Genomic DNA, 24,252 nt, shown 5'->3' with positions numbered 1-24,252 from the left:
CTGCTGCATTTAATCTGCTTATGTAAGACTGCATTTACTTCACTTTGCCCTCTCCATGTAATCCTGCACCCCCCACCCCTGAGCCCCCCTGGCTCTCTCTCTTGCTCCCCCCCCCCCCCCCCGATGATGATGTGTAATCCTCCATTCATGACCTCACACTTTGTTACTGAATCTCCGCTGTGTTTCAGTGAAGTCGCAGAATGGAAGCGGTGCAGTGAGCTGAAGCCGAGCCGGCGCCGATCAGAGCCTCAGCTTCAGTTTCAGCTTCAGCTTCAGTTTCAGCTTCAGCTTCAGCTTCAGCTTCAGCGTCTTCAAACCCATGAATCCCACCTTTATTTCCAGGCGTGGACGGTGCTGATGTTCCAGTCGACTGGTCTGTGGTTTTAGATGGAAACGTGATGGAGTCTGGTCAAAGCAGCGTCAGCTGTCCAACAGTGGAGCTGGAGAGTCGGAGTCCCACTGGAGGTCAGTGAACGCATCATATACAGGTAGAATAATCAACACTAGAAAACCACTGTGGAGACTTTAAAGGGTTAAAGAGTTAAAGGGTTAATATGTGAGCCTGTGCCTGGAGTCAGGGGTTAAAGGGTTATATCAGGGGTCTCAAACTCACGGCCTGGGGGCCAAATGTGGGATGATATTTTGTGTGTCTCCCCCCCCACCCCCAACTTTGACATCACAGTTTAGTGTTAGTGCAGCCCACACAGAGTTCTCAAACGCACCTTTTTGCTGAGTCTTGCCACGCTTTTATTTATTTTTATCACTTATGGGCGACCATAGATAGTCTGGTGACAGCTTCTGGTGGCATTTGTTCTCAACAGTTGTCAAACTAGCCAACTGTGAAGTACCTGGGCAAGTCTGAACGTTAGTCACTAAGTTGAAACATTCTGGAGCGACACCAAGTGGATGGAAAATATCTGCCATCACCCAGTTCAGTCAGGTCTCTGTCAAAATGTGCCGTGAAGAGAAAGGTTGGCAATGAGCACAAGCAATTTAAGGAAAAGTGGGAGACGGAATATTTTTTGTGGAGCACAGGGACACCCCTACATGTCTGATATGCACAGAGGAAGCTGTGGTGTATAAGGAATACAACATCTGACGTCATGACTCAACTAGACATGCTGAGAAGTTTATAAAATACCAGGGAGATGAGAGAAAGAACAGGGTCACCAGTCTGAAAAAATGTCTACTGAGGCAACGAGATTTATTCAGCAAAGCAAACAAAGAGAATGAAGCAGCAGACGAAGCAGCTACGAGGTGTTTGAGATGACTGGTAGGGCCGGAAAGACGTTTAAAGAAGAAGAGTTCATCAAAAAGAGCATGTTAAAGGTGCGACTAAAGTAAAGAAAGCCTTTATTGGTGGAATACTTAATGTGGCCCAGACTGGACCTCCAGCGGCCCCCAGGTAAAGTGAGTTTGAGACCCCTGGGTTAAAGGGTTAACCCTTTAACCCCTGGTTCCAGGTAAAGGTTCACATATTAAAGGTCGTATGTGTTTTTGTCTGAGGCTCCAGGACAGTTTTTGTCTGTGACGTTTCAGACTTGAAGTAAATCAACACAAAACTTGAGGATTAACCGTTAACTCTGACCTTCAGCAGCTGTGAGTCGGTCAGTTTAGTGTTTTTCTTTTCATGGACCACAGGTTGGTCTTTCTTCTGTCTGTTTCGATGTGTGTGTTGTTCAGCTGTTCCAGGGTTTGACTTCAGGTCCATCAGCATCTGTTCTCCAAATAAAATGAACATGTTTGAAAACACACAGTGACCGTTAGACTCAGGTCACCAAACTGTACAGTGATTACAGTTATTATAGTTCCTACAGTTGGTGGTTGTTGTTGGGGTCTGTCCTCCTGGAGGGTCTGGAGCCACAGTTTGGTCTCCGACTGATGTGACTGAGGAGAAGTGGAGCGAGGAGGAGGAAGAGGAGGAGGATGAAGGTCTGCTGGTTCTGTTGTTCTGGTGAATCCAACTCCTGATGAGATCCACAAAAACATCTGAGACAAAGAACAGAGAAGAACAAGGAACAGAAGGAACACTGTCATCACGTCAGCTCCAGTTATGGAAGAAGGTTCGGTGGGATGAGAATCAGAATTGCCTTCATTGTCATTTGACAGTACAAGGTACGTCAAACAAAATTGAGTTCAATGATGCGGGACATGGGGCCGCTGCTCCTAAGTGGTGCGCCACCACAGAACCCTTTTCTTCGAAATTTGCAGTGAAGAACAAGATAACAAGATGATGCAAAGCACAAATATAAGACATCATACAGTTTTCACACAGTACACGTGGACACATGCTGGAATTTTTTCATGGATTTGAAAGGAATTTGAGGGATAGGGTGAAAAGTAAAAGGTAGACAGCAGACGTGATTTGGGGTTTGGGGCAAAGCAAATGCTGTTGGAGACCTCGACAAGCAGGGGATCCAAAAGCAGAGGAAGTCAGACGAGACACTGCAAGGCCAAAGCAGAGCGGGGAGGCAGGAAACAGCTGACAGCTCAGCTCACAAAAACATGTCCGCTCTCTGCGAAGGACCAGACAGAAAAAAACAAAGGTGTATGGTTTAGATTTTTTTTAAATTATGTTTTTAGATATTTTAGATGGTTTTAGATGTTTTAGATGTTTTAGATGTTTTTTAATGGGTTTTTGGAATGTTGTCAGACTGACCCGTCTGTATCTGTGGTCTGTTTTTTAGATGTTTTTGATGTTTTTTTTTTTTGTTTTTTTTTTTTTTAATGTTTTTTTTTTTGTTTGTTTGTTTTTGTTTTTTTTTATGTTTTAGATGTTTTTTAGATGGTTTTAGAGGTTTTTTGTGATGTTGTCAGCCTGACCCTTCTGTATCTGTGTTCTGTTTTTTAGATGTTTTTGATGTTTGTTTTTTTTTTATGTTTTTTAATGTTTTTTTTTTTTTTTTTTTTTTTTTTTTTTTTATGTTTTAGATGTTTTTTTAGATGGTTTTAGAGGTTTTTTGTGATGTTGTCAGCCTGACCCTTCTGTATCTGTGTTCTGTTTTTTAGATGTTTTTGATGTTTTTTTTTTTTTTTTATGTTTTTTAATGTTTTTTTTTTTTTTTTTTTTATGTTTTAGATGTTTTTTTAGATGGTTTTAGAGGTTTTTTGTGATGTTGTCAGCCTGACCCTTCTGTATCTGTGTTCTGTTTTTTAGATGTTTTTGATGTTTTTTTTTTTTTTGTTTTTTAATGTTTTTTTTTTTTTTTTTTTTTTTTTTTTATGTTTTAGATGTTTTTTTAGATGGTTTTAGAGGTTTTTTGTGATGTTGTCACCCTGACCCTTCTGTATCTGTGTTCTGTTTTTTAGATGTTTTTGATGTTTTTTTTTTTTTTATGTTTTTTAATGTTTTTTTTTTTTTTTTTTTTTTTTATGTTTTAGATGTTTTTTTAGATGGTTTTAGAGGTTTTTTGTGATGTTGTCAGCCTGACCCTTCTGTATCTGTGTTCTGTGGAGGCTTTGGCTCCTTCACTGTGGATAATGACCTTCCCATGGAGCCTCAATAGACGATTCACCTCCTTCATTCACTAACTCTATGGAAAAGGAGGAGGAGGAGGAGGAAGGTTACTGGGAGCCGATTTTCCTTGGTTCATTTGAGTTTTGGATGTTTTTGTGACTGAGGCCAAAAAACAACAGATTTATTCAGTAAAACATGAACTAAGGTCCGAATGTTCAGGTGGTCTGTAGTTTCAGATCGTATGAAACTGGACGTAAACAGAAAAGTGAACTGAAATTAAGTTTCATACAGATTCAGTACAGACCAGGTTTTTAAGCCTTAGATCCATAAATGGGTCCAAAAGACCCGGTCCAGTTATTTTATTAGAATATATTTGTAAATAAAAGTTATTATTTCATATTCCAAATATTCCTCTAAAGACCTGTTACTGACATCATACCATTTAAATTTTCAATGTACTTTTGTTTTATTAACTCATCCTTCCATATTTGGGTCAAAATGACCCACATTTATTTACAACAGAATTAAATCTGAACCTTTGATTCATTTACAGTAAAACCAGAGGACTCACTGAATGGATGATCACATGGTTCTATATTATGTACTATATATGCTTTGCTTTTCAAATTTTCAAAATATAAGAAAAAAACATTTCAAAATGTTAAAAAATGAAAAATAAAAAGTATTTCAAACAAGAAATAATTCCTTTGTCGACCAAAATGTAAAACACATGATTATTTTAAACAAAGTGTCACTGATTTGAACTGGACCCATTTGGACCCGTTTTGAACTGGACCCATTTGGACCTGTTTTGAACTGGACCCATTTGGACCCGTTTTGAACTGGACCCATTTGGACCCGTTTTGAACTGGACCCATTTGGACCCGTTTTGAACTGGACCCATTTGGACCCGTTTTGAACCAGGCTCATTTGGACCCGTTTATGTCCCTGTGGATGGTTCAGACCCTCAGACGTCCAAAGGTTCCTTTCATTTGTTCTGTTCCTGTTCTTCACATCTACATGTCCTCTCTCTGTTCTAGGTGTTTTTTTTTTTCTTTTCCACTCCATGTTTGTTTTTTTTCACCCACACTCTTTTTTTTTTGTTTGTTTTTTTATCCGTTGACTGTGATCGTTCACATCTGAATCAAACCTGGGGCTGACGTTGACCTCATGGACTGTCCTGTTCTGGTGGAACTGTTCTAAATGTCCTCATGTTCGTTGTTCTCTCTGTCGTCGTTCCATGAGGCCGTTGTGTCTAGAAGTGTCACATGTGACAGTGGCGTCTGATTGGCCCCTCCCCTCCTCAGCAGTGGCGTCTGATTGGCCCCTCCCCCTCCTCAGCACCTCCTTCTTTGGTGGTGCTGGTCCCAGTGTCAGACTGAGGCCTATTGTCCGACTGCAGCAGGAAAACACCACAGCCTTGTGTTTCCCTGAATGCTGATGTCGGTTAGAGCAGCTCCTGTTTTTATTCTGTCGTATTAAAGGTGTCGTATGTAGGACTGTGGCCCAAACTGGTACTGCAGTCCCATTCCAAATACTGTACAGCGGGGTCTCCTCTGCTCCTCCCCCCAGACTAGGGGTTGACAGATCCAGCATGAGCGTCTGCTACTAGTGTTTCCACGACTCCTGTCCACCACAGCAGAAGTTTTATACAAAAAAGTCATCACCAGACTGATTCTCCATCAGTCTGATATAGAACAGAACAAACGTCCTGAACACTGATGAAAGTTTACACACATTCAGGAGAGAAAGGAAATGAGCCTTAAGGTTCACTTTTATTTCTGCGAAGTACAAGCGGCACAGATCACTACTGTACACCCCCCCGACCACCCCCTGGCTGAACCTCGGACACCGGACTACCCCCCCCTTTCGGATTCCACACCACTACATGCAGAGGTCACTTCCACAGAAAACACTGAACTACAAAGAGCTACCATGGACAGAGACAAGTCCTGCACTGGTACCAGGTCTGTTCACCAGGACCAGGAGAAGAGACCACAGCCCAGCCCCGGGTGCAGAGACCACCGGTCTGGGACCGGGTGCACAGACTGTCGGTCTAGGACCGGCAGTCTGTGAGATCAGGACTGAAATGAACAGGATTCAATTCATGTCTGTGACAGTCAGGGTCATTTTAGAATGACTGAGAACAGAATTCATACTGACTGCACCTTTAAATGTTGACGTTTCCTGACGATGACCGAACACAGAATGTGTAGATTTGGATTAAAGATCTGAAGGATCTGTGTAGTGCGTTCTGAAACGACCGCTTTTATTTTAGCCTCAGGTTATTTTCACCTAAATCTGAAAATATGGACTTACATTTGGGTCCCATCCATCTGTCTATCTATCTATCTATCTATCTATCTATCTATCTATCTATCTATCTATCTATCTATCTATCTATCTTTCTATCGTTCTATCGTTCTATCGTTCTATCTATCGTTCTATCTATCATTCTATCTATCGTTCTATCGTTCTATCGTTCTATCTATCGTTCCATCGTTCTATCTATCGTTCTATCTATCTATCTATCTATCTATCTATCTATCTATCTATCGATCTATCGTTCTATCGTTCTATCTATCGTTCTATCTATCGTTCCATCGTTCTATCTATCTATCTATCTATCTATCTATCTATCTATCTATCTATCTATCTATCTATCTATCTATCTATCTATCTATCGTTCTATCGTTCTATCGTTCTATCGTTCTATCTATCGTTCTATCTATCGTTCTATCGTTCTATCGTTCTATCTATCGTTCTATCTATCGTTCTATCTATCGTTCTATCGTTCTATCTATCGTTCTATCTATCATTCTGTCTGTCTGTCTGTCCATATGTACATCCTTCCATCCATCCATCCATCCTTTTTCACACCTGGATGTTGCAGGTTTTGGCTCTTGTCTTTTCCAGGTGGACCTTCAGGTGTTGTGGATCAGCTGACCCTACCTGTTCCTCAGAACATCCACATCAGTAACATCACCTGTGATTCCTTCAACATCAGCTGGGACATGGACGGACCAGACAGGGACAAGATCACACACTATTTCATCGACCTGAACAAGAAAGAAAACAAAAACTCCAACCAGTTCAAACACAAGGTCTGGACCCACCCACAGTCATTGAGCCCATGGTACCGTTTGTGTCCTCATCACTGGGACGACACTTAAATGGACGGTTCTGAACCTTTATCACTGAACGCTGACGTTTCCTGTCCTTCATGTTCTTTGTCCTGGTTCTTCTTTCAGGACGTTCCAACCAAACTGGTGGCCAAGGCCGTCCGACTGCCCATGACCGTCAGAGGTCATTGGTTCCTCAGTCCTCGGACCCGGTACACGTTGGCCGTTCAAACGGCCGCAAAGAAGCCCGACGGCGACTACACGGTTTCCCAGTGGAGCGAGATCATCGAGTTCTGCACCGCAGGTCAGACACCAGAACGTTAAGGTCTGTCACTTTTAATGTCTGAAAGTATGAATGATACATGAGGATTCAGCGAACATGAAGGCCGGTTCTCAATGTAAAGTTCAACAGGATGGTGTTGGTCTTGGTCAGAATGGTCCCAGAGAACAGACTTCCTTATGCCGCGTTTCCACTACATGGAACTGGCTCGACTCCACTCTGGTACCAGGTCCTATTCCTGGAGACCGTTTCCATTACAGGATACTACCGACTTCACAGTACCTGGTCGTCATAGCGGTGTCGGTGTGTTACTTCCGTGTCGTCCGCTCAGAGTCACTGACAAACTCGCTCGTTGCGTGTTGTCTCGTCAAACTCACGCTGAATTTTTCTGTCTGAACCCCCTGGACAAACCATGGTGTAGTTTTACAGTCTGTCATCGTGTGGATTCGTCTACCGACATATTTACTGTAAACTTCCGCATCCGTTTTTTGTAAGACGGCGGGTCACAGAGACGACACTGACCAATCAGTGGTCTGTAGTGTTACCTTTTAGTATCTGGTCCCTATGAACATGACTAAAACTAATAAAGACAGAAATGAGTTTGGATTTTTGTATTAAATATAACGTAAAATAATATAAAAATGTGTTTTATCTGAAAAATTGTTTCTCTTTTATCTCTGTAAATGTCTTTTTTTCAAATAGACCCAAAGTTCTTCCAAACCTGCTTCAGAACATTCGTCTCCATCTGGTTTGAATATTTAACCCTCTGTCCTGTTTTTAGAACCAGTTTCACAGAAGAACCCATTAATAAATGAAACATGAGTGGTGTTTGTTTGGACTGATCTCAGGTCTGTTGGTGTCAATTAAACATTTCTGAATTCAGTTTTCGCAGAAACCGCTGTTGTATTCACAAATAGCACAAAGTGCATCTTGGGAAATCTAAGTCTACACCAGTCACCAACCAGTGCATCCTTAGTTTAAGCTAACAGACCAGAACAACATCCTGGTGTTCTATGTCTTCTTGGTAAAGGCGAACTTTCAACTGGAACAGAACTTGGGTCGCGACTAATGACGTTTCACGAGAACAGAAGAACAGACATGAACGCATACTGTGAAACGGCCTTATGTTCTGTTCTTTGGTCTTTCCCCTCCACTGTCCTCTGGTCCTAATCTGCGGTTGTCCTGTGTTCTGTCCTATGTTCTGTCCTGTGTTCTGTCCTGTGTTCTGTCCTGTGTTCTGTCCAGATTACTCGTCCGTCCATCTGGGTCAGCTGCTTCTGAAGGCCCAGGCCATGGCCGGACGCATGCTGCCCTTCTCCGTCTTCTACAGGAACCAGAACAAAGACTACTTCCACCAGCCCAGGTGTGTGACCTGGGTCTGAGACCGGCCCAGACGTACAGGGTCATGGTCTGCCCACGACCTTTGACCCTGGAAAACTTGACCCCACAAAAACTAACCACTAAAGTGTCATTTTGGAATTCAGATTTTTATTAGATCTTTAAACAAAATTCAAGTAAAACATTTCGCCATGTCATTTACTTCATGATGTATATACATATTTATATATTGTATCACATTTGACACATTGGGTGTCAGTTTCCTGATGGTTCTGGCCAAAGGCTCAATAAAGTTCAATCTAATCTAATCTAATCTGATGTGATCTGATTTTATTTGATCTAATCTAATGTGATCTAATCTAATGTGATCTAATGTAATGTAATGTAATCTAACGTAGCTCTTCTTTACTCATGCATTAAATGAGTGGGCTGTGGGTTCTTCAACAGTGTACTCTCGTACAATAATATATTTTTTAGCAAAAGTCAATAAAGAGTTTGGACCAATAAACTTACCTTTAAACTACACTAAATATTTAGTCCTTACAGGTATATACAATATAGAATGACACTGGGCCAAAGTCAGTCCAAAACACAAGGTCAAGTATTAAAATAACCCTCCCTTTAACAAGAAATATGATCAAATAAATAAAATTAGCAAGGCTTTAGCTTTCTGTTTCAAACAGGCAACACAGCAAATAACAACCTTGTCTCACAAAAGAGAAACGATCCCCTTGGCACAGATAAATAACTGGTTTATTAACTAGTCCTAAAGCCGGCAAACTAAACTAAATAACCCTATGTTGCAGGCCTGTGTGGTAGCTTGTGCACGTAGTGACCAAAAACTTCAGGGTCGCTTCACTTTTGGAGCAGAATAAAATAAAATAAGATACCTTGAGTTAGTGCGGATCCCACCAGGTCTGTCTGGACCCTGTTGTCCTTGTGTCCTGATGAAAGCTGCCTGGTTTACACTCCAGTCCAGGTGCACGCTCCGGGCCCGTTACCGTCTTGTCTCCGTCTTATGGGGCCATTATTGTAGCCATCTTTCCTTGCCCAGGTGAATCTTCTTCTTCTTCTTCTTCTTCTTCTTCTTCTTCTTCTTCTTCTTCTTCGATTTTTAGTGGCAGTTGGTGAACCTTGCAAGCACAACTCACGTAAACTCACGTCAGGTATAAGAGCGAGCAAAGCCGAACGCAGCTGGAATGAGGCAGCCTGAGCCCAGGGCGGCCTGAGCCCAGGCACGCAAACCCTGGTTTTACAGACAAATCCCGCTGCGCATTTGTGGATCTCTCGCTGCAGAAGTGTAGAAAAATTCACGTGTGTGAAGAGAGCCGATCGAGAAGCCGCTTGACTTGTAACCAGTGATTTGTCTGTATTTCTGGGTCTTGTAGTGAAAATACTTTGACTTTTCAAATCTGATTACACACACACAAGTTGTTTTACACATTTGCAGATTGTTGTGCAGACACACAAATCTCATCACGCATTTACAGATTCATTTACACATTTGCAAATCCGACTGCGCAGACAGATTGAAATGCGGACACACAAATCTCCACACGCATTTGCAAATAATATTGCTACAAATAATGGCCCCATACCGTCTCCCGTTGCCAGAGGTGCTCTGAGTTCTTCCCGGGTAGCTCACAGTGCTATCTGGGTCCAGTCTGTCGTTCACCAGGTCGGTACCGATCCTCTGTAAGGTCTGTGGATCCACGGTGTTGGCGAACAGCAGCCTACAGTTCACAAAACCAGCGAGCTAGCATCGCCATATTAGCTAAATGTTTACAGTAAAAAACAGCCCGACAGCTTCGAGTTGAAACTATTAAAGTCTTCTACTTACACATTAGCAGCTAAAAAAACACTGAGTTGTAAAATGCAACAAACAACGCCACAGATTACTTTAAAGAAATTACAAAAAAAAAAAAAACAGCGAACTTCAGAGGTGTAACGTGTCCCCTTGACTTTCAGAACTGGATCGAACCAGTTCAGACCAGAACTAACCAGTTCCGACCGGATCGAACCAGTTCAGACCGGATCGAACCAGTTCAAACCAGATCGAACCAGTTCAGACCACTGTGCCATCACACCAAACTTAAGATGCATTCACAGACTTTCTCTGAATAGGAAAATACACTTTCAGGATGTACCTTCATAATAAAAGAAATATTATGATGTAAAGACACTTATTACATATGTAAATACATTTTAACAACCAAATATGAACTGTACATTTTTAATATCACAATAATAAATGAATTCCTATGTTTAACCATACTTACAACTATGTGTTAACCATCTTTGCATTCTTCACTTTCTAAACATTTTGTCCAGGTTACACTATTATGATGTGATCTGATGTTATTTGATCTAATCTAATCTAATCTAAATTTTCTTCTTAATGTAACTTTTTGAACATTTCCAAACACTTTCGTGCCCAAAGTGTGTGGGTGGTTTAATGTTAGCGGGGTAGCTGTTAGCAGTTAGCAGTTAGTGTTCCAGTGGCTGCAGTGGGCTGATAATCCACCAGGGGGCAGAACACACGTATCAGGTCACATCCAGATGGTTTATAAGGACAGTACAGATGTTGTTGATCAGACTGAGGTGTGAGACCCTGGTTTAGGGTTTAACCCCTGGTCCTGTTAACGTTAACCCCTGGTCCTGCTAACGTTAACCCCTGGTCCTGCTAGCGTTAACCCCTGGTCCTGCTAACATTAACCCCTGGGGTCCTGCTAACGTTAACCCCTGGTCCTGCTAACGTTAACCCCTGGTCCTGCTAACGTTAACCCCTGGGGTCCTGCTAACGTTAACCCCTGGTCCTGCTAACGTTAACCCCTGGTCCTGCTAACGTTAACCCCTGATCCTGCTAACGTTAACCCCTGGTCCTGCTAACGTTAACCCCTGGTCCTGTTAACGTTAACCCCTGGTCCTGCTAACGTTAACCCCTGGGGTCCTGCTAACGTTAACCCCTGGTCCTGCTAACGTTAACCCCTGGTCCTGCTAACGTTAACCCCTGGTCCTGCTAGCGTTAACCCCTGGTCCTGCTAGCGTTAACCCCTGGTCCTGCTAACGTTAACCCCTGGTCCTGCTAACGTTAACCCCTGGTCCTGCTAGCGTTAACCCCTGGTCCTGCTAACGTTAACCCCTGGTCCTGTCAGCCCCTCTTTTCCTTCCAGAGACGCTCAGTGCCGCCTCATGTTGCCGTCGGTGAAAGACGACAGCGGCAGTCACGGCTCCCCCATCAGTGGGAAACTGGAGGGAATCTTCTTCAGCTGCAACACCGAGTTCAACACCGGGAAACCCCCCCAGGACTCCCCATATGGACCCTACCGCTTTGAGGTCAGTGCAGGAGTAGCAGAGGAAAACTACACTTCTGTCCATTTGTCTAGTTTTAGTTTAAGCGTCTGGATTTTCACACATTCATGATCATGACTGGAAATGTGTTGGTCTTGAATCGTAGCTACACCCTCTTTTGAATCATAGCTCCACCCTCCTTATAAGTATAGCCCTGCCCTTATTATAATCATAGCTCCGCCCTCCTTTGAACCAAAGTTCCGCCCTCCTTAGCCTCATAGCTCCACCCCCTTAGAAGAATAGCCCCGCCCTCCTTGGCGTCATAGCTTTGTCATCCTTAAACTCATAGCTCCGCCCTCTTTTGAATCATAACTTCCCTTCCTGGAATCACTCTTCCATCCTCCTTAGACTCATAGCCCCACCCTCCTTTGAACCATAGCTCCACCCTCTTTAGACTCATAGCTCCGCCCTCCTTAGACCCCCATCTCCACCCTCCTTAGACTCATATCTCTGCCCTCCTCAGACTCATAGCTCCTCCCTCCTCAGACTCATAGCTCCACCCTCGTTAGACTCGTATCTCCACCCTCCTTAGACTCCTAGCTCCGCCCTCCTTAGACTCATATCTCCACCCTCCTCAGACTCGTAGCTCCGCCCTCCTCAGACTCACTGCTCCGCCCCTCTTTGACCACGCCCCTGATGCCTACCCCTCTCTCCCCTGAACCCAGATCCAGGCGGACCTCCTTCTGAACCAGAACACTAACCTGTACTTTGGGGACTTCTACTGCATGTACACCTCCTACCACTACATCATCCTGGTTCTGGCTCCGGTCGGGTCCAAAGGGGACCTGTTCTGTAAAGGGAGGCTTCCGGCCCTGGACCGCTCCGATAACTGCTTCCTGACCTGCACGGCGGCGGCCGACGGCGGCCCCTTACGTTTCCATCACGCCCAGGACGTGATCCTGGAGGTGATCTACACAGACCCGGTGGACCTGTCTCTGGGGACGGTGTCCCCCATCAGTGGACACACCCTGATGAGTCTGTCCACCACCAACGCCAAGAAGGACCCCAGCTGCAAGATCTGCAACATCAGCGTGGGACGATAGAGGGACCTGCTGGACCCACTGGACCCACCTGACCCACTGGACCAAGTGGACCCACTGGACCTACTGGACCCACTGGACCAAGTGGACCCACTGGATCCATTGGACCCACTGGACTAAGTGGACCCATTTGGACCCACTGGACAAAATGGACTGACTGGACCAACTGGATCCATTGGACCTGTTGGACCAACTGGATTCATTGGACCCACCAGACCCATTGGACCAACTGGATCCATTGGACCCACTGGACCAACTAGTCCCACTGGACCTACTAGACCCACTGGACCCACTGGACTGACTAGACCCATTGGGCCCATTAGACTCACTGGACCCACTGAACCCACTGGACCACTTGGACCCACTAGACCCATTGGACAGACTAGACCCACTAGACCCGCTGGACCACCTGGACCCAATAGACCTGCATGAATAAAAAGAGACTAAAATACTATTTTCATCGACTAAAACTAAACTAAAATGTCGTCAGTTTTCATCGACTAAAACTAGACCCAAATAGTCTTGTATTATTCTGACTAAAATACGACTAAAATGCTCAGTTTTAGTCGACTAAAACTAGACTAGACAAAAAAACTATGAACGTGACTAAAACTAATAAAGACAGACATTAGAGTTTGGCACAAAGACTAAAACTAAAATGAAAACAAGCTGAAAAAAATTACACTCTGTGGAACCCATCGTGTCCACTGGTGTTACATACAGAACCTGAACATTTAAGCACTAATAAATCATGAGTGATTTTTCAAGGGTTTTTGTCAAACACTCTGCCTTGAATATTTACTTCAAATCCCAAAATGCACCTGTGAGGGAATAAAGAGATATTAATTTTCGTGTCCTTGTTATTGTGTTACATGCAGATTTTTGTATTAAATATACTGTAAAATAATATAAAAATGGGTTTTATCTGAAAAATAGCTTCTCTTTTATCTCTGTCAATATTTCTTTTTAAATTAGACCCAAAGTGTTTCCAAACCTGCTTCAGAACATTCGTCTCCATCTGCTTTGAATGTGTAAGCCTCTGTTCTGTTTTTAGAACCAGTTTCAGAAAAGAACTCGTTAATAAATGAAACCTGAGTGGTGTTCGTCTGGACTGATGTCAGCTCTGTTCATGTTCAGGTTAAAGCCAAACACAAACACACAGATCCTGCTCATCCTAATGGTTATTTCCAACAGATATGGTCTTAAATCTGTCTTTAACCCTTTCATGCACAGTGGTCAGTCCAGTTAACACTCCAATGGTCAGTCCAGTGGACACTCCAGTGCTCACTCCAGTGGTCACTCCAGTGCTCACTCCAGTGCTCACTCCAGTGGTCAGTCCAGTGGACACTCCAGTGCTCACTCCAGTGGACACTCCAGTGCTCACTCCAGTGCTCACTCCAGTGGTCAGTCCAGTGGACACTCCAGTGCTCACTCCAGTGGACACTCCAGTGGTCAGTCCAGTGGACACTCCAGTGCTCACTTCAGTGCTCACTCCAGTGGACACTCCAGTGGTCACTCCAGTGCTCACTCCAGTGGACACTCCAGTGGACACTCCAGTGGTCACTCCAGTGCTCACTCCAGTGCTCACTCCAGTGGTCACTCCAGTGGTCACTCCAGTGCTCACTCCAGTGCTCACTCCAGTGGTCAGTCCAGTGGACACTCCAGTGCTCACTCCAGTGGACACTCCAGTGGTCAGTCCAGTGGACACTCCAGTGCTCACTTCAGTGCTCACTCCAGTGGACACTCCAGTGGTCACTCCAGTGCTCACTCCAGTGGACACTCCAGTGGACACTCCAGTGGTCACTCCAGTGCTCACTCCAGTGCTCACTCCAGTGGACACTCCAGTGGTCAGTCCAGTGGACACTCCAGTGCTCACTTCAGTGCTCACTCCAGTGGACACTCCAGTGGTCACTCCAGTGCTCACTCCAGTGGACACTCCAGTGGTCACTCCAGTGCTCACTCCAGTGCTCACTCCAGTGGTCACTCCAGTGGTCACTCCAGTGCTCACTCCAGTGGTCACTCCAGTGCTCACTCCAGTGCTCACTCCAGTGGTCCAGTGCTCCAGTGGACAGTTCTTCTCCAGCTGTTCTCTTGTATATTCATGTATTTTATTGTTTCAGTTCCAGATCAGCCAACACAGTGGACACTTATGAACCATCCCATAATAATACACTGACATTCAGACCAGTACTGGAACTGTCCTGTTCTAGGTAAACCTGATCTGCACTGACATGTTTGAGTGTAAATCAATTGCTAATTGTTATTAGACTGTAATTAACAGGGGTTTTTTTTGTTTTGTTTTGTTTTTTTTTAACAAAAAGTTGTGTTTTCTTGGTGTATATTATCTGAGTGAGTAATAATTAATTTTATTGAATGTTAAATGTGAGAAAACATCAGACTGGGAGCATTAAAAATGTTTTTATTTCATAGTTTTCACACAGTATGACAGTAAAATCATGTTTCTTTGCGTCAAAAATACATATTTTTCATCTGTTCTGTCGTTTGTACATATAACCTGTGCTGCCACTCATTCTGTTTGGGTGCTGCCTCTGGGCCAGGTTGTTATTGTAAATGAGAATCAGTTCTCAAGTAACTGACCTGGTTAAATAAAGGTTAAATATAAAAAAACTAAAATGCATGGTGTCCAGCTGAGTGGACATTTTTATAACTCCATGAAAAATAGGTTCATAAAAAATTTGCAATCACATTGTTTTTTTTTTCATGCCTAAAGAAGAATAAAAACACTCAGGAAAAAAAAATCTTGATTAAAATTCTCCTAATTCAAGCATGAAAGGGTTAATTCATGTGTGGAATGGATGTGCTGGAGCTGACACCACACTGACCTCTAGTGGTGGAACCTCATCATTACAGAGTTCTTCCATTTGAGGATGTTCATGTGTTCTTTGGTTCTTCCTGATGTTTCTGATGGAAACTCCACATGTCCGCTCATTTCTACAGCAGAAGACTGTACACCAACAGCAGCTGATGAACACGATCAGACTGAAGCAGAAGAAAAGACACAAACATGAACGACATATGTGTTTATAGTCAGTAGAGTTTTGAATGGTTTAATGAACTCTTCAACCATCTGAACAGAATTATGTTCATGTATTTGAAGGTTTTTATGGTTAGACTTAGTTATTTACTCTGATGGGTTTAGGGACAGGCGTCAGGGTGCTGTTTATTAATAATAATAATAATAATAATAATAATAATAAATGTAATACATAAATTCAACCACATAGTTTTCTGACAGTGTATGTTTTGTGGATTTAAATCATATTTTTGTGCTGTGTCCTAATGTAAAACCATCAGTTTATGTTTATTTTATATTCAGTTTTATAAGTTTTCCACAATTTCTTCACTAACTGTTGCTTTTGATCAGATGTAAACGTTGTGTTCCGTTTGTGTTTTAATGTGTAATTTTTAGTATCAAAAATATTATCTAAACATCAGACATATAGTCACAGAAAAAAATTTAATCCCACCCCATTGTTTTCTTCAGTTTCTGTTCGTTTTAATGCCTGGTCCAACTAAAGGTCCATTTGTTTGGACAAATATAATGAGAACAACAGAAACAGCTCACAGTAGTTGGATTTCACAGCTGGTGTCTGTCCATTTAACATGTTTTCTGGATAAAAACCAAAATCCAAAACCCAAACCAAAATCAAGACTGTGTCTGTGAAACTACGACCAACCAGCATTTAGGACTGGATTAGTCTGTATCAGTGGCTCACACATGGTCAGGTTTCACTCTTTTTATTCTGGAAGTATTTACTTATAGACCGGTGTCACATGAATATTTACTTTGTTTCAAGACTGGACATCTGAGAAGGACATTCAGTCGCCCAAAGTGGAGTACAAAGACATTAAATTCGGAGTTATAATGAAAAACAAAAAACGACAAATTGTGGACAACACTTTAATTATTATTGCTAAACAATTTATACAAAGATTGAGATTTATGAAGAGCCACCCACTGTTTTTAATTTACATAAATGAAATAACAAACTTCAATTAAAAAAACACTGAAACATGTAAAAACCAAACAAGCCTTGATTGTTTGGGAAAACTGGAATGAATTGACAATGATACCTGATTCGACCTCTGACTTTATTTTTGTTATTTATTTTATTTTCATTTTCATTCATTATTATTATTATTATTATTATTATTATTATTATTATTATTATTATTATTATTATTATTATTATTATTATTATTATATATAATGTTCTTTACAAATACTGTTCAGCATAAGTTTGATGTTGATGCTCAGTCTGGGGGAAAAAAAAGTGTTTCCCTATGGAATACTTTAGAATGTTTGGCCCGATTTTGATTAATACAGTTTGTTTGTTTGTTTGTTTGTTTGTTATAATTTTATTTAGAACAGCATAGTTTACAATACAAATATAGCTTCTTTCATCTCAAATATACAAAAAAAAATTTGCAATTGAAGACATTATATAAATACTTTATTATAATCATGTATATAAAGAAAGGAGAAAAGAGAAAGAGGAGAGGAAAGAGGAAAAAGAAAAAGAAGTATGCCAGCTGATACCAGGGGTGTCAAAGTTCAGATGAATTTATGAAGGGAGAGACAGAGTTCAACTGGTCTGATTACCTTTCACTTTTCAGAGTATTTAACTGAGAATGTATTGTTTGAAATTTTTATAGAATGCAGTAAAGCATGGCTTTTTAACTATTTACAACAATGAATTTGATGAATACAGATGAGGAAAAAAATAAAAGTAAAAAAAATGAAAAAAAAAAAAAAAAAAAAATATATATATATATATATATATATATATATATATATATATATATATTATGAATAAATAAATAAATAAATTAATTAATTAATTAATTAATTAAAATAAAATAAATAAAATAAAATAAAAGAAAAGAAAAGAAAAGAAAAGAAAAAGAAAAAAGTTGAGGGGGGGGGACAAAACTTTGCCTTGTGGAATGTCCCTCCGGGGCCTCCGTTCTTCCGGGTGTGGGTGTGGCCTGTGTTGCTCTTCTTCCGGGTGTGGGTGTGTCCGTTGACAGATGACTTCACACATTATGGAGCAGAGCTCCTTCTGTGCTTAAGTTCATCGTTTAAAAAACCGTCGCCTTTGGGTTTTCTTCTCCTGTGTCGGTGGTTCGGTAGCTGGGATGCTGTGTCAGGATGGGAAACATCTTTGGAAAAAAGAAACGCACTCGTGTCACGGAACAAGACAAAGCCATTCTGGTGAGCTAACGTTAGCCTAGCAGCTAACGGAGCCTGAGCTACGAACTGCACTGAAAAACTGCCGTAATTTACAGTCAGCGGATAAAAACACAACAACACACCCGGAGTTTAGCTCAGAAATAAACATTTTAAGTCGTATTAAAGTCATATCTACAATTCGGGGACAAACATGGATAAATAAGGCTTAGATTTGGGTTAGATGTTTTGAAGTGTTGATATTTTTTTTATTTTTTATTTTTTATTGAATTTGTGAAAATTTCAAACTCGATGAGGATAATAGTATAGTAATACAAATGAACATAAATAAAATAAAGTGCATAAAAACATGGGGATATGTAGGGCAAGAGCAAAAATACATTCAAATACAATACAGTGCAAATAATCAGGCATTTTAACCCTTTCATGCATAGTGGTCACTCCAGTGGTCACTCCAGTGGTCACTCCAGTGGACAGTTGTTCTCCAGCTGTTCTCTTGTATATTCATGGATTTTATTGTTTCAGTTTCATTTCAGCCAACACAGTGGACACTTATGCACCATCCCATACACTGACATTCAGACCAGTACTGGAACTTTGCTGTTGTTGATAAATGTGATCTGCATTAACATGTTTGAGTGGAAATCAATTGCTGGTTTTTGTTAACAGACTGTAATTAACTATTTTCCTTAAACAAAAAGGGTTTTTTTTGCATATTATCTCCATAAAGTGAATAATAACTAATATTAGAGTATGTTAAAATGTGACAAAACATCAGATTAGCACCATTAAAAAAATTATTTCATGCTTTTCACACAGTGTATATCAGTAAATACATGTTTCTTTGCTTCAAAAATTAAATGCATGGTGTCCAGCTGAGTGAATATTTTTGCAACTCCATGAAAAATAGGTTCATAAAAACATTTTCAATCGCACTGTTTTTTTCATGCATACAGAGGAACAAAAATACTAAGAAAAAATATCTTGATTAGGGTCAAAAAATGGTATTCAAAATCTCTCTGAAGGGACATTTTAGAGACAATTTGACCCACATTTTTACTTTTAAATTAATTTTTGCTTTAGTTGGACCAGAAGGGATTATCCAAAACAAGGAGCTACTTTATATTGAAAGACATGTTGGAATGGCAATCAATTAAATTTTGCTCTCTGATGGGACATTACTGCGTTTTGACCCATTAAGGTTCTCATGATTCATGCACATGTCTACAGGGTGTCCCATAAGTCTCCATACATAGGAAAAATAAACGTTTCTTGACATAAACCATTTTTATTTATATAATATACTCTATATGACTGCCATTTTGTCGGGAACACATTTCAATGCGTGTCTGCTGAAGAACTATAAAGAAGAAATATAAAGAAATACATGTTAGAACCATATATGTATGGAATGTATTATGTCTCCTATGTATGGAGACTTATGGGACACCCTGTACATTTGTGGACACGTAGTTTAAAGTCATTTTCCAAAGGGATATAAAGGTAATATTCTCCAAACCACATGGGGGTAGTGTCTATAGACCCTAAGAAATACACTGAAAAAAGTATCATGTTAGTTTTATCATTTGGACTGCTCTGTGATCTCATAAAGTTTACCTCCTAAGAGCCAGCCATGGGTTTTGAGTTTCACAGCTTTACACAAAAACAATAACAACAAAAAAAAAACTGTTCTACTCAATGGACATTCCATAAAAATTTTTAAAAATGCGTCTGAAAAAACAGTTGCATTATGATGTTTCCAATCCAATATAGGCAATTATTTGATTTAAAAAAAAAAAAAAAAAGCTAAAAATTGTACTTTCCTGGGTCTCAGGAGCACAGAAATCACTGTTTAAATTAAAAAAAAAAAAAAAATTCAAAATGCAGTTCAACTTTAGTCTAATTTTGAGTAATAAAATCAATCAAAAAAAAATCTTGATACTTTTTTCAGAATTCATGCATGAAAGAGTTAAATTCGTTTGTAAGTCCAGAAAAGGAGGGCTTGTTATTTCTCCATTTTTCACAGTGGATATGATATTTACCCAACAATAAAATTATATTAATAATATCTAAAACAGATGAAGCCAAATTATCCATATAAAAAATAATATGATATAGTTCAAAACATAGAGTATCATAAATTTTTAGTGAAATCCAATTGTTTTTATGTCTGACCAAAAACAGTGTGATGCAGGACAGAAGAAAAATAAGTGTTCTAAGGTTTCATCATCAGTATTGCAGAAGGAGCACTGATCCACCTCAAACTGAAACCTTTTCTGAAGGAACTCTGCTGCAGGAGAAGTCCTGTTTATGATTTTAAAGGGAGTTTCTTCAACCTTTGGCCAGATTGGCCATTTCATAAATTTAGAGTGTGCTTTGTCAGTCATAAATAAATGTGTGTGAGAAAAGAAGGAGTTTATTTCTAAAACCTGAAATAATAATAAAAACAATAATTATCTGTGTATTATTGACCTTTTCACATCTTTAAAGGTGAATATGTCCAAAACATTACAAAATGTGCATTAAACGTCTTTCACACAAACTGTAACATCTGTAATTATTCTGAATATCAATCAGTCCATTTATTACAAAATTATTACAAACAGTCAAAATCGACAATTCATTTACAGATATATTTTGTCATAGGACCCCCTTAGAAGCAGTCCTCAGATTATAAATGGGGGCCTTTTAGACGTGTGATGAGAGACAGTTTACATTAGAATCTGTAATAAATTCAAATGTTCTAAATAACTGCAAACATATGTTCAAATATTTACCTATCTATCTAAAGATGTTTCATTTCCTTTTTCTGAGTCCTGTTGTCGTCTCATATTCCAGTCTTCTCAGATAGTTCAACAGTCAGACATGGGGCTGAATCCACATAAATGCAGAGTGTACATGGTCTGTAGATCAGCCCTGTGGGGTTTAGGGTCAGGCGGATTTCTGAAGTCGCTCTGTTTGTTTATGTTTCCTTTTAGTTAGTTTTATTTTAGTGCTCCATATTTTAGTGTTATGTGCTTTAGGGAAGTAGGGGTGTTAGAAAATATTGGTTCTGCAATATGTCATGATATTTAATTTCACAATACTCTGTTGATATTAAAAAGTACTGTATCGATATTTTTAGGTATTTATTCAAATGCAGATATGGTGGAGGTTCATTTTTGTTTTTTTGTTTTTCTTTATTATTTATATGTTATTTATTTTTATTTAACACTCTTTTATTAAATAATGGTTCCTTGAAGCATCCTAAAAGCACTTTTTACTGCCTTAGAGGCAGATGTTGGTTCCTTTGTTGGGAATGAACTCCAATCCTGTTCTGATGTTAGTTGTGAACTAATAGAATCTGAACATTTGAACAGGATCTGAAACTGGAATGTCTGGAAAACAGAATTTCAGTTTGAACACAGTTGGAACATTTGCTGATAGAACATTAGATCCTGTTGGGATCAAATACAAATGTGTTTAGGATTTGTTCAGATTTCTGCTGGAATTCAATTATTCCAGGAAATAATCTTTAAAAAAAAAAAGAAATAAACAAAAATTGCCTTTCAACACTAGGGCTGTGTGTCGGCAGGAAACTGGCGATGCGATACAAATCACAATACTAGGATCACAGTACGATATATCACAATATATCATGATACTGTTAAAAAGGCAATTTTTTGTTTGTTTCTTTTTTTCTCAAAGATTATTTCCTGGAAGGATTGAATTACACCTGAAATATGTACAAATACTAAACACATTTTTATTTGATCACAACAGGATCTAATGCTATATCACAACATTTTTCTCATTCTTCTAGTTTCAAAAGGAACTCCCATCTTCCTCTCAGACAGTAAAAAGTCCTTTTAGGATGATTCAAATAACTATTATTACTAAAACACTGTTAAATAATAATAAATAAAATATAAACAATAAAGAAAAACAAAAATGAACCTCCACAATATCTGCATTTGAATAAATACCTAAAAATATCCATACAAAACTGTTTAATATCAATACAGTATTGTGAAATGAAATATCGTGATATATTGCAGAACCATTATTTTCTAACACCCCTATTCAACAGTATCATGATATATCGTGATATATCTTATCGTGATCCTAGTATTGTGATTTGTATCATAACGCCAGATTCTTGTCCAGTACACAGCCCTAATCTGAACAAATGTACCTGTTGAACTGTTTATGAAACAGATGAAAATATAAAGACGATCTGTTAGAATTTGAACTGATTCTTCTTCCATGTGGAAACATCAGAACCACGACTTCAACCTCTGTTTGATTTCAGCAACTGAAACAGCAAAGAGATAAACTGAAGCAGTACCAGAAGAAGATCAACCTGCAGCTGGAGAAGGAGCGACTGTTGGCCAAACGACTGCTGAAAGACGGAAAGAAAGAGTGAGTCCAACACTGACCTCTGACCTCTGACCTTTACTGAGACCACAGGAGTCAGACTGGGAGTCAGGGCCGTCAAACATGTGCCCCCCCAAAGGTTCCAGTCCGACCCCTGGGATGAATTTCCAAAGTGTCTAAACTCCACAGTCCAGGCTGTGGAACTCATGTTAGTGTGGGTTCCACATCCAGACCAATCTGATCTACAGTCCAATAAGAACAGCAGAAGAACCCACACAGAAGAACCACTGCAGATTTACTACTGGGTTTGATGGGAAAATAATATGACATTATGTCTGTAAATAATGACAACTGCAAATGTTTGTCTTTGTTTTAGTGCAAAAAATCACATTAAATGATGAAACTCTTTCCATTTCCAAACTCTCCTGTACCAATAAAATGTGACTAACCTGAACAAATGTGTCCAACCTGAAATGTCTGTATTAAATTCAGTCCAGTTTGAACTCTTTTCTTCCTGTTCCTCAGTGTTTAGTGTCTTTGGAGATCTGATCCAGAATGCACATGGACTAATGAGAAGTGGAGGAAGAAGACTGAGAAAATTACACTGATTTATCTGAAGAAATGTCCGTTTTTTCAGGTTATTCACATCTGTTTTGCTTGAATAGTTTATAAAAGTAAGTATTTTCATGCTTTAATGGGAGTTTTTGCACTAAAACACAGACATAAATTGTCAGTTGTCATTATCTATAGGTTCTTCTGTTCTTATTTTACTGGTCCGGCCCATTTGAGATTAAATGGGGCTGAATGTGGAACCTGAAAGAACAGGAGTCTGAGAGTCCTGCTGTCAGTGGTCCATGTCCTCTGGTCCCACAGGAAGGCCCTCCTACTGCTGAAGAAGAAGCGCTACCAGGACCAGCTGCTGGACAAGACCGACAACCAGATCAGTAACCTGGAGCGCATGGTGGGTCTGGGGTCTGGGTTCTGGGTTCTGGGGTCTGGGTTCTGGGTTCTGGGTCTGGGGTCTGGGGTCTGGGATCTGGGATCTGGATCTGGGATCTGGGTTCTGGATTCTGGGGCCTGGATCTGGGATCTGGGATCTGGGGTCTGGGATCGGGATCTGGGATCTGGGGCCTGGGTCTGGGGTCTGGGATCTGGGGTCTGGGGTCTGGGGCCTGGGTCTGGGGTCTGGGGTCTAGGGTCTGGGTCTGGGATCTGGGGTTCTGGATTCTGGGGCCTGGGTCTGGGATCTGGGATCTGGGATCTGGGATCTGGGATCTGGATCTGGATCTGGGGTCTGGGATCGGGATCTGGGGTCTGGGGCCTGGGTCTGGGGTCTGGGTTCTGGGTTCTGGATTCTGGGGCCTGGGTCTGGGGCCTGGGGTCTGGGGTCTGGGGTCTGGGGTCTGGGTCTGGGGTCTAGGGTCTGGGTCTGGGTTCTGGGTTCTGGATTCTGGGGTCTGGGTATCTGGGGTCTGGATCTGGGTTCTGGATTCTGGGGCCTGGATCTGGGTTCTGGGATCTGGGATCTGGGGCCTGGGTCTGGGGTCTGGGGTCTGGGGTCTGGGATCTGGGGTCTGGGGCCTGGGGCCTGGGTCTGGGGTCTAGGGTCTGGGTCTGGGGTCTGGGGCCTGGGTCTGGGGTCTAGGGTCTGGGTCTGGGGTCTGGGTCTGGGGTCTGGGGTCTGGGGTCTGGGTCTGGGGTCTGGGGTCTGGGTCTGGGTCTGGGGTCTGGGGTCTGGGTCTGGGGTCTGGGTCAGCCCATGGCCTCGTCAGTGCCAAACTGACGTGTGCTTTGTGTTTTCAGGTCCAAGACCTGGAGTTCACACAGATTGAGTTGAAGGTGGTGGAAGGACTGAAGGTCGGAAACGAGTGTCTGAAGAAGATGCACGAGGTGAGAGATGGGAAACATGGAGCAGATGGACAGACAGACGGACAGACGGACAGACGGATGTGGGAGGACAGATGTCCTCATGTCTGTCCTTTGGACAGTGGAGCTGGGACTCTGACCTGCTGTGTGTGTGTGTGTGTGTGTCTGTCTGTCTGTGTGTGTGTGTGTGTGTGTCTGTCTGTCTGTGTGTGTGTGTGTGTGTGTCTGTC

General features: G+C 41.2%; 2 protein-coding genes and 1 long non-coding RNA gene across 4 annotated transcripts in view; 2 read left to right on the top strand and 1 right to left on the bottom strand.

Annotated features, from left to right (window-relative positions):
* The first annotated feature begins 272 nt into the window (after window positions 1-272).
* Window positions 273-13,007, top strand: LOC115410742 (phytanoyl-CoA hydroxylase-interacting protein-like). Of its 2 annotated transcripts, none has more exons than XM_030122523.1 (6): window positions 273-465; window positions 6,374-6,561; window positions 6,709-6,883; window positions 8,105-8,222; window positions 11,371-11,533; window positions 12,214-13,007. In XM_030122523.1, the coding sequence occupies exons 1-6, from the start codon at window positions 399-401 to the stop codon at window positions 12,589-12,591; spliced, it is 1,089 nt and encodes a 362-aa protein (XP_029978383.1). In that variant the 5' UTR covers window positions 273-398; the 3' UTR covers window positions 12,592-13,007. The 2 variants fall into 2 exon arrangements, with proteins under 2 accessions (XP_029978383.1, XP_029978382.1); XM_030122522.1 differs by having other exon boundaries at window positions 11,353-11,533.
* On the bottom strand, window positions 660-16,963 carry LOC115410745 (uncharacterized). The gene is made up of 3 exons (XR_003934128.1): window positions 16,935-16,963; window positions 9,388-9,391; window positions 660-763 (listed from the first exon to the last, which is right to left on the bottom strand). It is a non-coding gene; the product is annotated as an uncharacterized LOC115410745 (long non-coding RNA).
* Window positions 16,964-17,603: 640 nt separating this feature from the next.
* The window catches only part of LOC115410744 (charged multivesicular body protein 6-like), a 10,375-nt gene continuing 3,726 nt past the window's right edge, over window positions 17,604-24,252 (top strand). Inside the window, exons 1-4 of the mRNA XM_030122524.1 lie at window positions 17,604-17,824; window positions 22,092-22,201; window positions 23,030-23,117; window positions 23,960-24,046. Of these exons, the coding sequence (XP_029978384.1) occupies window positions 17,762-17,824; window positions 22,092-22,201; window positions 23,030-23,117; window positions 23,960-24,046 (348 nt within the window). The 5' untranslated portion in view covers window positions 17,604-17,761. The remainder of the gene's footprint in view (window positions 17,825-22,091; window positions 22,202-23,029; window positions 23,118-23,959; window positions 24,047-24,252) is intronic.

The sequence above is a fragment of the Sphaeramia orbicularis genome, chromosome 19, assembly GCF_902148855.1.
Source record: "Sphaeramia orbicularis chromosome 19, fSphaOr1.1, whole genome shotgun sequence".
In the NCBI taxonomy this organism is placed as follows: Eukaryota; Metazoa; Chordata; class Actinopteri; order Kurtiformes; family Apogonidae; genus Sphaeramia; species Sphaeramia orbicularis.
Note: the sequence above shows the minus strand (reverse complement) of the source record. Positions and strands in the feature narration are given on the sequence as shown.